Source organism: Malaclemys terrapin, chromosome 14, assembly GCF_027887155.1.
Source record: "Malaclemys terrapin pileata isolate rMalTer1 chromosome 14, rMalTer1.hap1, whole genome shotgun sequence".
Classification (NCBI taxonomy): Eukaryota; Metazoa; Chordata; order Testudines; family Emydidae; genus Malaclemys; species Malaclemys terrapin.
In genome coordinates this window covers 7,484,734-7,498,976 of record NC_071518.1, presented here as the reverse complement: position 1 = coordinate 7,498,976, position 14,243 = coordinate 7,484,734, and the positions used below count along the sequence as shown (strand labels likewise).

The window sequence follows — 14,243 nt, the reverse complement described above, 5'->3', positions numbered from 1 at the left end:
TTGGAAAGAATGACTGTGTCCCACACTATTGCTGTGAGGACTCTAGGTTGGGATATCTGGGGTATTTGCTGTTCCTTGATTTTACTCTTGCAAAACAAGAGCCCAGACAATGTGACTGGACAGTTTAAAGATTTTAATTGTGTTATTTTTAGCACGGCTCTAATTCCCCTTGCTGGTTTAAACCACTTGGGGGACAATAATCCAGATCGGGTTAAAACCCTTTTTTTTTTTTTTTTTTTTGCAAGAAGCGACCTTTCAAAAAAAAATAAAACAACCATCTCACCAAATCTGAACAAACTAGTGATTAAATTCGCTTTTACAGCAAGTTTTTCAGACAAGATTCGGGAGAACACGCCATTGCTTTTAGAAACGATCAGGGAACGATTTCACATGGAAAGAAACCGAGAAAAACGACTTCCCGGGAAATTCTGGTTCTCTTTCAAAAAAAAGTCTCTGTCTACCGATTTAAATAATAGTTCACGAATGGTTCCCCTAACGTGACTGTGATGGAGAACTCTCCTTGCCGGGAAAAAAATCTACAAGGAGATGTTGGAGTCTGTTTTCTCTTTGAAGATTTTCGACTACAATGCAGAGGGAAAGGCAGAGGTAACAACGCGACAGCTGTTTCCAAAGGGAGATAAGGATGAAAGCTGATCGTTATAAGGGGAAATATAAGTATTTAAACCTAAAATGTTACATGCTTAGCACCAAAAGATGCCCAGGAATAGATTTAACTCTTGGTGTTTTTCGGCATAGCTCAGAGTTACTCTTGTCCGCTCCTATGGAAAATAATACACCGATTTGGAATGTCTTAATCTGGTAAATGGAAAGAATGCTTTGATTGTAAGTGTTTGCTAGGTGTTAGTATTCTGTTGGGTTTTCCCTTTTTAATAAAAAAAACAAATAAGGAATCAAAATTGAGCGTGCCCATATTATGCACGATAAAACAAGGTTTAAAAAGAGAGCACAGCTCGGAGTGCTACCCCTGCCCCAAAGCATGCAATCGGGTGTGAGATCGACGGTCCAATCTCACAAACTTGATACGGGAAACACATTTCTGGGCCCCAAATGCTGCCACCAACTAATAGGAAACTAGCTAGCTGCTGAAACCTGACATTTTTTAGGGCCAGATCATTGCAGCTTGGGGACAAGGAGCAGGGAGCCCTGTGAGAGAGACATTTAAGTGCTTTCTTTTTCCTGGGGATTTTTATTTTATTGTTTAATGTGACAGGGTCTTGCAGGAAGTCAGCCACCCGGAGAAGGGGGAACTTCAAGGGACAGAGGCAAGGATGCATTTGACCTACCTGAGATCATTCACTTTGAGTGGAAATCGAATCAAAATCATTAAAATGCCTTTTTGATGATTATGACTAATTCTCCTTTGGGGGCTTTGTTTGGTTTTATAGTATCGCCGAGATCAGGCGGGCAGGACTCGAAACTGGGTCTGGGAAACAGCTCGAGCCTCAGCGAAAATGAAAACTTGGAAACGCGAACAAGAGGCTGCCCCCGCAGACACGGCTGAACGCCGCCTCTGCACGGTCCAGTGTCCAGTGTCCCTCTGGAACTGTCCAGCAAAAGGGCAACTCTCCGGAGAGCCGCGGCAGGCGTGTGAAATGCCAGCTCAGGGAAAGGACTGACGGCGGCAGCAAGTGGCTGCCCTTTCGGGGAAAAGCACACGCTCTGGCTCTGGCAGCAGCTTCAGGAGGTCGGTATCTGCCACGGGGAACTGCTTTTTCCCAGCAGCTATGACACAAATGCGATCACAATAAGATAATCTGGTGCGGCGAGCTTGGACCGCATGTTGGCACATCATGCGTCTACACTACGCCAGTCTGAGAACCCCCGGAGTGGTACTGGGTTATTCAAACCCCACTCTCGGCTGAACCCCCATCCAGGGCCTAGTGCCCGTTAGACACGCAAGGAAAAGGCTCAAGGCCGAATTATCTGGACAATTTAAGGACAATAGCAGATCACCTGTGCCTGCATCCCCATTCTCCGCCCCGGAGGCCCTACGTTGTAGAGAGAATCTGCCACTGGTAACTCTGGCTCAAGCAAGGAACCTGTTAAGGAGGAGAAGTGGCAAGTTTAATGTTAGTGGCCACGAATATTCCTCTGTCTCCCTATCTCCCACACACACAGCCCACCCTCTCCCCATCAAAAAAAGAAGCATCATCAGCTTGAAAATCCAACCTCAAGCACCTGATTTTCAGCTCCCTGCTGATAAAGGTACAGAACAACGCTATAAGGGGGCTGCTTCACTGTGGGCTGGGGGGGGGGGAATCTATTAAGCGAAAAATCTCCCCGACTTAATTTTAAGAAGGAGGGAGGATTTGGGGAGGTAGGCGGGGAAGGAGAGCGTATTTGCTCCTCTATTTTTCCGCCTTGCTCTTTTATTAATAGACAAAACCCCTCGAGAACTTGGCAAAAGTAGCTCGGGTTTTATAGGAAGGCTGCTGAAATACAGCACAAATTATTCTTATGGGCCATGTTTCATTTAAACCAAGCGTTTCAACGCACGCTGCCAGAATTCGGCAGCATATGGTATGTGCCAGATCAAAATCAATTCAGGTAATATGTCTACCATGACCTACAGCATATCTCCTCCGTCCATCTATTCACCTTTTCGTCCTAATAGGTGTTCCGTGGTTTTGATTTGTTTTTGTTTTTTTTATGGGAGGCGATCTGCAGATTTGCCTCCTCAGCAACGTTTATTGTGCTGCATTTATATTCTGCGATTCCATATGTTAACATCCATATTTATTGACAATCTTTGCAGCTAGCCCCTACATTCGTCGGGGAATTATATTATTCCGATTAAAGTTAACTTGACAGAAACAAGCTGCATTTGAAAACGGCTCCTAAGGCCACGTTTATCTAAAGGCTACTTTATTCTTTACCAATGTGCTAGACAATCCTGTGATGGTATTTTTTTTAATTCTGACTAAGCGACAATGAACCACTGCATTTCTGAAGCATGTTAAAGTTGCTTAGAAGAGATCAGAAGGAAGAGATGGTTGGCAGCTTTAACATATCCGCTGTCAGCCCCAGGCATTTATAATGAGAGCTCAAATTGGGTATAGGAAGCAGAAAATGAAGTCAGATGAAGATAGATCTTTTGTACAAGAAACGAATAAAACCAGAATGCGTTCAGACAGGGCTGTAAAACCATCCTAATATGAACTTGCTGGGATAGTTCTTAGGACTTCGTAATGAGATCCAGATCAAATGATATTTCTTATTATCCTCACAGGATGTTATTAGTTTATTCTTCCTATACACTGTTGTTCTATCGGGGCAACTGCCTGTAGTATATTGCTGCTGAACTGAGAGGTAACTGACTACATTCAAAGCGCCTCATAAGGCCTACATCTCCGTAGGTAAATAAAACTGTCAAGAACAAGATTAAAATAAGAGTGATTAATCAGAACCTATCCCGGTGAGGAGTCTTTCACTCACATCATTTGCGGATTGGAGAATCTCACTCCAGTTTCAAACTGGCCAATTGTCCTGGATTTGCAAAGTGTTCTGGGAACAATCCTGGGAAGCCCCTTTAAACTAACCCAGGAATGCCTACATGTTTTCATTTCAGCTATGCGATTTCGTCATGTGAACTGAGCCTTTGTTAAATAAATAATAATAATAAAAAAAGAGTAATAAACCTTTAGTCTCCAGGAAATCTACGTGGTTTTAACATCAACGTGTTCCACGTTTTCTGCCTGAAAAATGGGATCGGAAAAATGGCAAAAACACAAATACATGCGCCAGACTTTGAGCAGAAGAAAACAACATGGATTTATTTTAAGGTAAGTACAACGATTAAGACCACATAAGACAAACAAGCGTGAAGTAGAATAAAACCAAATAGTTCTCAGGAATGGTCAGGGTGGAGACTATTATACAAAACATCACACTGTTGTAAATTAAAAAAACCGCATCAGATACTTTGTCTTTTTTTCCCCAAAATCCACCAACAAAAATAAATTATTTCCTCGTCTTGTAAAAAGAACAGCTCTAAAGAGGAAGAAATTCTCTTGCATAATTGTACACACACAAAAAAAGGAAGAAGAACTCACTTGTAATTAATTGGGCTGTTAGGAATTGTTGGGCAACATAAAAAAAATAATCCAGTGAACTCAACTTTAAATATTATATTAACGGCTCTGAAAATTAGCCTGATTAGAAATCCACACATTTTATAGCACAATAAGAGAACTTAAAATACCCCGGACATATATTTATATATATATAATATATAATTTTCTTTTTAATCGCATAATGATCGCTGTGATATTGGTCCATAACTTATTTTCGGAGACCTCCTATACTTTAGCATATAAATTTGCCACTTTGTTTAGATAGCTCTCTATATATTTTAAAGACATCCCTTTTCAAGTAGAATTTACTTGTCTGGGATTTAAAGATGATGGAAGAGGATTAAGGGTCTATAAACTCTTTGGTTCCCAGGTCCGCTTAGAGGTTGTAAAAGGATTTCCTTATGCAGTCTTAAGTGTTTGTTTAATTGACCTACCCAGGAGAGTCAATGCTAATCAATACTTAGTGCAGTCATAGGAATAGGGGGTGGCGTGGCGGTATATGGAGGGCGTGGATCTATAGGGGATCTGACAGCTTGTGTTGCCGCTCACCTGATGCTCGTTGAGGGTCGAGCTCTCAATCCCCAGCCGGTGAGAGTTGAACATGTCCCGGACGGTCGGAAAAGTCTGCTGCTGGGAGCCGAACGTGTGCCCGGAGAGGTGGTTGAGCTCGCTGCTGTGGTTGAGGTACCAGGAGGCTGCCGGCTGCCCGGGCCCGCCGCTGGGATGCGGGTGGCTGGGGGTCAGCGCGCTCTCCTGGCTGGAGGCCAGGTTCATGGTGGCCAGAGGCGAAGAGGTGCCGTTGGGATGCTCCGAGATGGCTTCTTCCAGCGTGGTGGGGACGCACATGTGGCCCGCCCTGTCCCCGGTGTACAGGCTCATGGCCCGCATGCTGCATTGGTAGCTTCCGCTCGTGTCCATGCTCTGGCCGCACGCCTGGCTGTAGATGGAGGGCTGCGCCTGGGGGTAGCCCAGCGGCAGCGAACCCACCAGCCCTGCCCCTGTCCGGCCGGAGGCGGCGCTCCCGGGGCTCAGCTCCCCCGGGGGAGAAGTCCGCAGGGTCATGATGTTCTCCACGCTGAAGCCCGACAGCCCGTTGCCGGCCGGGTGGTGCTCCGGGAGGGAGCTCTCGGTGGACACCGACGGGGTGGAGGCCACGCTCCTGGGGCTGCCGCTGCCCGGGCTCAGCGTCTCCACCTTGGTGATGACCGGCAGGTCTGGCGAGGAGGCCTCGCTTTTGATGACCACCTTCTTCTCGGAGGCCTCCTTGGCGATGTCCGGGCTGGAGACGCCCGGCGCCTTGGGCTGCTCCTTGGGCTGCCTCTCCTCCTTCTCCTTGGGCACGTCTTTCTTCTTGAAGCGCCGGCGGCGGCGCAGGAAACTGCCGTTCTCGAACATGTTGTAGGAGTCCGGGTCCAGGGTCCAGTAGCTGCCCTTGCCGGGCTTCTTGTCGTCCCGCGGCACCTTGACGAAGCACTCGTTGAGGGAGAGGTTGTGGCGGATGCTGTTCTGCCAGCCCTGCTTGTTCTCCCTGTAGAAGGGGAACCGGTCCATGATGAACTGGTAAATCCCATTCAGGGTGATCTTCTTGTCCGGGGCGTTCTGGATGGCCATGGTGATGAGAGCGATGTAGCTGTAGGGAGGCTTCACCAGGTCCTTGGGGGCCGCCGGCTGGTGGTGATGGTAAGGCCCATAGGAGCGGCCCATGCCGGCGGCGTACTGGTCAGGGTGGCCCGAATAGACGCTCATGGGGCTGGCCATGTTGCTGTAAGTCCCCGCGGTCCGGTAGTAGTTCTGCTCGCTCAAGTAGGGCACCACTCCCAAGGCGTTGGGGTCGGAGACGGAGTAGCGAGCCTGCATCATGGATGGGGCTCCCCCAAATCGCAAGGCGACGGAATCACCGGGGGAGGGGACACGAAGAGGGTAGGGGTTTTGGGGGAGAAGGGCTCACCCCAACGGGATTCCTCTGCAGAGGAGGAGGGTGAGGGAGGAAGGGGAGAGAGAGAGAGTCTCAAACACAAGCTGCCCAAATCCAAAAGGGTCGTTAGCAGCAGTAAATCAGCAGCATCCTTCAGGGTCGCCAGGAGGAGCGTGCCGTGCGGATATCTAGTGATCTCTCGGGGTGTTTTTTTTTTTCAGAGGTGGCAAACGCTGCTGCTAAAAGGGAGGCAGAAGCAGGGAATAATTCTCGCAGGCAAAGAAAAGTCTTGAGGGGAAAAATATAATTCTTGCAACAACAACAACAACAAAAAATTCTTCTGGGAGGGAAACCACCAAAACGTCTTGTGAACTCAGAATCAAAATAAACGCTAGGGCTGTGGAGGAGCGTGTGAGTCCAGTGTGAGTGTGTGTGTGTGAGTGTGTGTGCGCGCAGAGCCACCGGCGAGCCCCGCAAATGCAAACTCCCCTTATAGGGTTTGGGAAAGTTTCAAAACTTTTCTTGCCGAAGGCGAGTTTTTACTCCTCGCCGGCCACGCCTCTGCCCTCGACTTTGAGCCAATCGCAGTGCACTTGGGGATGGCTTTGTCCAATCAATGGGCAGAGAGAGAGAGGCCGCGGCGGAACAGCGGTGCTAGGACCAAGGTAAACGCAGAGGGGTTGTATTTTTTTTGAAGGCGTTGGAAGGTAACGAGCATCCAACGCGGCTCATTAGTGACTTGTGTTTGCTCGCAGTAGAACTTCCAATGACATGAAATGTAATAAATGAACGGCACGGATTTTAAGCAGTAAACCCTGCCAGTTTTATGACGAGCTGATCGCAATGATCAGCGATCAACTGAACCCGTGTTGCTGAGTGCTGTATTATTCCTCCGGGTTTTTAACGGAGGAAACCTGGAATGCTGTACAAACACAGAGCTTCCCATTTAAAATACATTTTATTTTGAAATCAAATCACCCTCCAGTCCTCGGGTGGATATTCAGAAGGGGCTGCGCGTTTTCTTGGGTTCTTTCTCACACACTACTCGTAACCTCGCTACCTATAAAAGCATTAGCGCTGAAAGCTATGTGATGGCACACATCCCCTTTCATAGCATAGGCTGATAGCAGATCAAATAGCCGCCACTGGGATCTTTGGGCGGTAGCACATTTGCAGATTCCTCCAACACTTTCAAAAGAATTGAGCAAATAAAAATAAAATAAAATCATAAAAGACCCAGGAGAAAAAGACCCATAGCGAGATGAGTTTTCTTGGGTTTGTGAAACCCGCCCCTCCTGCTTTCCCTAATGATTTCATTACAGGCAATCAGATTCGGTTAATTAGGGACGCATGCTAGCGGAGTGTAGATTCCCGTATTTGCAAAGCTGCTGTGAACTGCACTGCATTGATTGTGGATAACGTTTATCTCAAAAGCAGACAGATGAAGAAAGAAACAACCTCTCCTCCCGCCCCCAAGTAAAATAAAAAGCAAAAAAAAAAAAAAAAAAACCACCTCCCTTTTGGATCCAAATTTCTGAAAGGCGAATTTAAATTAAAACGGAATAAAATAGCTACAGAGGCAGTCTGTGTCCGCTGCCTTTTGGAAGAAGGCCCTCCGTCTGTAATTTACTTCGTGTGACTTTTTCAAAGATCATCTAACAATGTGTGCAGAGCAAAATTCAGTCTTCGGGAATCGGTAAAGCTTCAGACAGGGACACGTTTAACAAAAAGTGAATGCTCCCGCCTGAGAACTACTGAGAATCACAAAAGCTATCTGTGAATGTCTTAATACAAAAGGGAAAGTTTTTTTTACCCAATACTTTAAAATCCACCAAAAACCTGTAATGCAAATTGATGGTGGATTTCTTGAAAACGTTCACCTTCGTTTTGATGGCAATACATTCAAATGATGCGCATCGATTTCTTTATGTAGAATAAATGCCCGGGTGATTTTCACACGAGAATAAAAAAGCAAATGAGTTTAGATTTGCTGCTGTTTCATTTAAATGCATTAACGGAGAAACGCGATTTATTTAACAGGTTTTAGAACGACTTCACATTTTTAAACTTCAGCTTTCAGTACAACAACACTTCTGATCAGCCCTAATTGTTTTAAAGCACACAATAAGCACATGGGGACTTTCAAAAAAAATCATATGCAAGTTCAAAAAGTTGTAAACGCCAAACTGAAACACTGGCGGGTTATAGCTCTTTGACCTGCTATTTCCTAAAGGTTTACGTTTTGTCTCAACAAATAGCCTTGTTATTAAACCCTTACCTCCCATCAGTTCACCACTCTCAAAACTTTACCGAGCGTAAGTTTCTAAAGAAATCGAAAAGACGCCCTGTGTCCCGGCATCACGCATTTGGAAAATCTGTGTCGTCTAAATCCAAAGACTCTTAATAGCATAAAGTTCAGCTACAAGAAAAAATAGTTTCAGCCCCAAATGAGGGCGAACTCGAGAGATCCTTTCAACCAAGAGCGCAAAGGTGGACAAGAAATATTCTCTTTTCCTTGGAATGCTCCGGCTTTTTTTGTTTTCCCCTTTAGGACTCCCGGGAGCAATGTTTGTTTGAGTTATTTGAACAACAGTTTCTACGTGCCTAGAGGTTTTGTCTTGACTTTTTTTATTTACCCTTGGTGGACACTATAAAACAGTCCCCTGAACCTTTCCACTACCAGACCCCTCCCCCCCCCCTTTGAAATGTCCTTGCAATCTTGGAGAATTTAGGAGAAACAAGAAAATTGCAAAGACCCGGTTGCAAAGACTGAAATAATCAGACAGGAGATTTGTCCCATTGTTTTTCTACAAAGGCAACAACAGAATCAGTTGCTCTGGAAGCCAAGTGAAGCTCTCCTCAAACATCACCTGAACTCTCCCACAGAGTCTAGTTTGCTCACTTTGTGGGTTTTGGTGCCCTCTAGGGGATACATAGGAGAATTTAAATATTTTTCTGTGCAAATGTTCAGTGCATTTAATGGTAAAAATGTTGGTGCTGACACCTTATGGACTTATCCTGGCAGAACAGTCGTAGTATCAAAAATTGATCAGATGTCAGACACGAGCTTTGTATATTAATTTTGGGAGGTATTGTCCTACGAATGTGTGTCAGTAAGTGCCAGAAATGGGAGGCAAGAGTTTATTCCAAAGAAGAAACAAGCTTTGCACAGGCAATGAAAAACTAAGCTCCGCTGTTCCTGTGACCACATTTTTCCTGCAAAACTATATGCACATAATTGCCTTAACTCTAAGCATACGCATAAGTTTTTGCAGGATCGGGGATTAACCCAACAGAGGTAGCGACATCTGAAAATGGGTATGGGAAAATGACCCAAATGCACACAGAGAGAATCAGTTCATAGCAGCAAGTGAAAATCCAAATGTGTCTGACTCAAAGCAGGTTGGTTAGTTTCAACCCTGACTACCTTGAGGAGCCTCCGTTGTTTTATTGTTTCCTGTGCAAAAGGTTATCCAACCGTACAGAGTTTACTAGCAAATAGAAACTTGTTTCATAACAAGCCAGATCTAACACAATTTCGGCAAAATGAAGCAACATAGCTCTGTATTGATTTTTTGTTTCTTTGCTTTTTGCAATTTAGTTTTTCTCTTAACCAAATGCTATTGAGATTCTAGAGTTGTCTTTACTTGTATTTTGTATAGTACTGCCTATGATAATAATTATTTGATTAATAATTCTTCCAACCAAAACATTACAAGCAATTACCTGACTGTATTCGTTTCATCTCCAGGACAGAAAATAAAGCACAGAAATGCATCTGTGCCTACTTTTCAGCTTTCATTTTCAGGAAATTTGCAAGCTTTCTTTAATTGCTGTCCTTAATGTGTCAATTTCTGAGGTTGGAAAGGATTTGCAATAAAAGGCGCTTGCAAGGATTGTGGAGAGCACCAGAAAAATACAAAGGGGATTTGGAATCCAGGCTTTTAGAAGCATTCCTTGGTTTTCTTCTTCTTCTAAAACCATAAAACACTTCAAGAAAGATTTTCACATTTTCCCTTCTAAATCAAATGCTTGAATATTAATAGTTCTTATAAGACAATGGTTTATCTTTCACTATTTTTGTAAGCAGTGTTGTAGCCTCCTGGATACCAGGAGATTAGAGAGACAAGGTGAGTGAGGATATCTTTTACTGGACCAACTTCTGTTGATGAGAGAGACAAGTTTTTGAGTTTGAAGAGCTCAGTGTAAACTTGAAAGCTTGTAACAGAAGTTAGCCCAGGAAAAGATATTACCTCACCCACCTTGTCTATCTTTCTCTATAATATTTTCAATTTTTAAAGCAAAATTAGTAGGTACTCAGATACCACAGTGAAATGTGCAATGCAGGAATTATAGTAGAATAGACTAGAATACTCACTTCTATTAGGGATATTTAGGGACTGATCCAACTTCTATTGACACCAAGGAGAGACTTTCCATCGACTTTAGTGGGAGCTGGGTTGAGCCATTAGTGCTAAAGCTCGAGCGGGCAATATATGTATGACAGTAAGAAAAGAGATCTTAGAAAAGTGATTTTGAGCAAATGGGATTTCAGTTTTATGGGATCAAACAATAGCTGATGCACGAAACCTGTAAAAGAGGCCTCAATTGTTAGGCAAGTTGCTAATTTAAGAACCCATCCCCAAATATTCCTAAATGTATCAAGTCCAGTTCTGCTTCCCCTGGAAGACCAACTCTTTTAAGCAACTATTTATTTATTTATTTATTTATTTATTTGCTGGTTTCTTAAAATAGATAGATAATGAAATCTATCTATTTTAGATAATTATATGGCCTCCAATCTGAGTGTCCCATAATCTTTAATGTATTTATCTTCACACCACCACTGTGAGATAGGAAAGTACTATCAGCCCCCATTTTATAGGTGGTAAACTGAGGCATTAAGCTGCTAACTAACTTGCCTAAGGTCACACAGGAAGTCTGTGGTGGACCTGAGACACAGACCTCCCAAATCCTAGGCTGGCCCATGGGACCATCCTTCTTCTCTGATATACAGTAGATGATTTCTAAAGGGGAAGGGGATAATTATAGGCACTTCAGTCCACACAGAGTAATTATCCTTCCAAAGATTCTGCTTCATCAGATTGAGGGTATCATAATTACCCTGAATTAAAGAGAGGTTGTAAATAGCTCATCCAGGGCCCAATCCTGAACTCCCTACAAAGACAAATAAATGATCCATCAATGTTGTTGGGAGTTTTGCATGAATCGAAAGTGAAGAAATCCTCAAACATTTGATTCACTTGGATGGCCTGTTATGTCTGGATGGGGAACCATTAACTTCAACGGCACTCGGTTTTGGTGTACGAGTCTTCCTGGATGGATCCCATTGCCCATGGACCTAATTGCTTGTATTGAAATCAGGTTGAATCTCACCATGGACTTCAAGAGAAACAGCATCAGGCTCCAGGGTTATTGGGACTGTTCTGCATTTAACCAAACATGTTCATATTAATCAATGTCCAAAAATGCACGGTGAACTTCGAGCGGAAAAGACAACGAGGAGTCCTTGTGGTACCTTAGAGACCAACACATTTATTTCGGCATAAGCTTTTGTGGGCTAGAACCCAAGGCACTGGATGCATGAAGTGAAAAATACAGAAGCAGGTATAAATACATGAAAGGATGGGGGTTGCTTTACCAAGTGTGAGGTCAGTGTAACGAGATAAATCAATTAACAGCAGGATATCAAGGGAGGAAAAATAACTTTGGAAGTGGTAAGAGAGTGGCCCATTACAGACAGTTGACAAGAAGGTGTGAGTAACAGTAGGGAGAAATTAGTATTGGAGAAATTTAAGTTTAGGTTTTGTAATGACCCAACCACTCCCAGTCTTTATTCAGGCCTAATCTGATGATATCCAGTTTGCAAATTAATTCCAGTTCTGCAGCTTCATGTTGGAGTCTGTTTTTGAAGTTTAATTGATTTATCTCATTACACTGACCTCGCACTCGGTCAAGCAACCCCCATCCTTTCATGTATTTATACCTGCTCCTGTATTTTTCACTTCATGCATCTGATGAAGTGAGTTCTAGCCCACGAAAGCTTATGCCCAAATAAATTTGTTAGTCTCTAAGGTGCCACAAGGACTCCTCGTTGTTTTTGCTGATACAGACTAACACGGCTACCACTCTGAAACCTATCACCGAGCAGAAAAGGTTTCCTAAAGCCCTGAATTCTTTTACGTTTATTTATACAGATTTGTCAGAGAAAACACTTATGCAATCAACTGCCGTAGCAAAGAGAGAACGCATTTGTATCTGCCCAGCAATACATCTGTAACTATTCAGAAGGGAGCATCCTAATTTGTTCTGCTTTCTGGTTGGCACAGTAACAGTCAGTTCTGACTGTGGATGTATAGGAGTAGCATCCAACCCAAGCAGATTAGAACCTAAATTCATAAGCCTTCTCCCACCACCACCTTTTAAAATAAACCTAGGTTTCATTGTTCCCATGACCCTGTATTCCACTTGATACAGGAATGTTCAGATTCTTGAAACTCTGTCTTCCCTGAGTCATTTTTTGAATATTTGAATTCTATAAATAATAATAAATACTGTAATTTAATGTCCCATTAAAGTTAAGAGAGAAAAATTCTGTTTTGAATAGCATAGGGAAGTGAAATTCAGTGTAAAGATTTTACATTGTTCTGTTCATAAACTACTGGATTTAAATGAAACTGCAATTGGTTGTGGGGCTTTTTTTATTAATGTGTTTTTTCCAAATATAGCACGCAATCAAAAGAAAGACCAAGATATTTCTATAAACTTTTTGGACTACACTGTGTTCTCAGTTTTTAAGCACAATTCCCCACTGATTTCCACTTTAAAATTTATGGCACAGCATGTCCCTTTGTATATTTAATTTCAGGAAGAATATCACCATTGTTCATGAATTTGGGCCATGCAATCATTTATATTGTTCTTATTAAAACTGAGCTAAAAGACACCTTGTAATCCCCAGCTGCAGACTGCTGGATTATAACATAACAGTTGCCCACCAATGAGGACATTTAAAAAAAAAGAAAGTGGAGCCAAGAATATCATACCCAGAAACTCACAAGAGGATACTTAATTTAAATCAAACCTTCCACTAAGGCTCCTTATTTGGAATAGGGCAGAATTCTATAACAACACTCCACTGCCCCAAAACTAGAAGGCTCAGTAATCCTGCTGGTTTTGAGAACTGCATATACAGTAGAATTTGGCTGATGGATATATGCATGACAGGGAAGTACCCCAATTAACAAAATGTCCTTTATAGCATAGGATCCCATCCTGCAATCCTTAAGTAGAACAAAATCCCATTGACTGGAAGAACAAACATACTGACTCAGACCAATGATCCATCTAGCCCTGTACCCTGTCTTCCAACAGTGGTCAATGCCAGGTGCTTCCGAAGGAAGGAACAGAATAGGCAACCATCAAGTGATCCATCCCCTGTTGTCCAATCCCAGCATCTGGCAACCAGAGGCTAGGGACACACAGAGCATGGGATGACATTACTTACCATCTTGGCTAATAGCCATTCTCCATTAATGTATCTAGTTCTATTTTGGCCTTCACAACATTCCCTGATAACGAGTTCCACAGGTTGACTGTGCGTTGTGTGAAGAAGTAAACCTGAGTAAAAATCTCAAGATCAGGCTCAGAAATTAGTATTTTTATCAGATGCATAAATAAGTACAATGCTGTGTAAAGAAATCGTGCAGCTAGATACATTTTATCCCCTGTGCACTTTAGTTGCACTGGGGTAATTGCAATTTAATTTTATGGAGTGTAAGAACATGCCTATTCTTCTCCCACCAAGGAGTCGAGCCCAGACCCTTTCCCCACCTGCTATCATTTGCTGCTGTGAAGGTAGTTTTGCAGCTGAATGCTGAATGTGAAATTGCTGTTACTTCACAGGGGCCAGAAATAAGAGAGGAAGGAAAACCTTGTGGTTGAGGTGCTGGGCTCGGAAGCAGGAGAGCTAGATTTGATTCCTGGCTTTGCCACAGATTTCCTGGGTGACATTGGGTAAACCACTTCCCACTCTTGCAAGCATGTACTTAATATTCAGAGGACAACTGCAGTGTCGGGGTTTTAATCTCCCCATTGTTTACTTCCCCATCTGTGAAATGGGGATAATAACGCTTCCTGCCTCAGAGAGCTCATTGCCGGAAGCCGGGTTACAGTCCTAGGCGAACCAAAAGTGAAAGAACTTTTAAAATCCA

General features: G+C 43.4%; 1 protein-coding gene across 1 annotated transcript; it reads right to left on the bottom strand.

Moving 5' to 3' along the window:
- Nucleotides 1-3,767: 3,767 nt before the first annotated feature.
- Nucleotides 3,768-6,488, bottom strand: FOXC2 (forkhead box C2). Its single transcript, XM_054048914.1, has one exon. It carries the CDS (start codon nt 5,952-5,954, stop codon nt 4,548-4,550), a length of 1,407 nt encoding a protein of 468 aa, XP_053904889.1. The 5' UTR covers nt 5,955-6,488; the 3' UTR covers nt 3,768-4,547.
- Between the last annotated feature and the right edge of the window lie 7,755 nt (nt 6,489-14,243).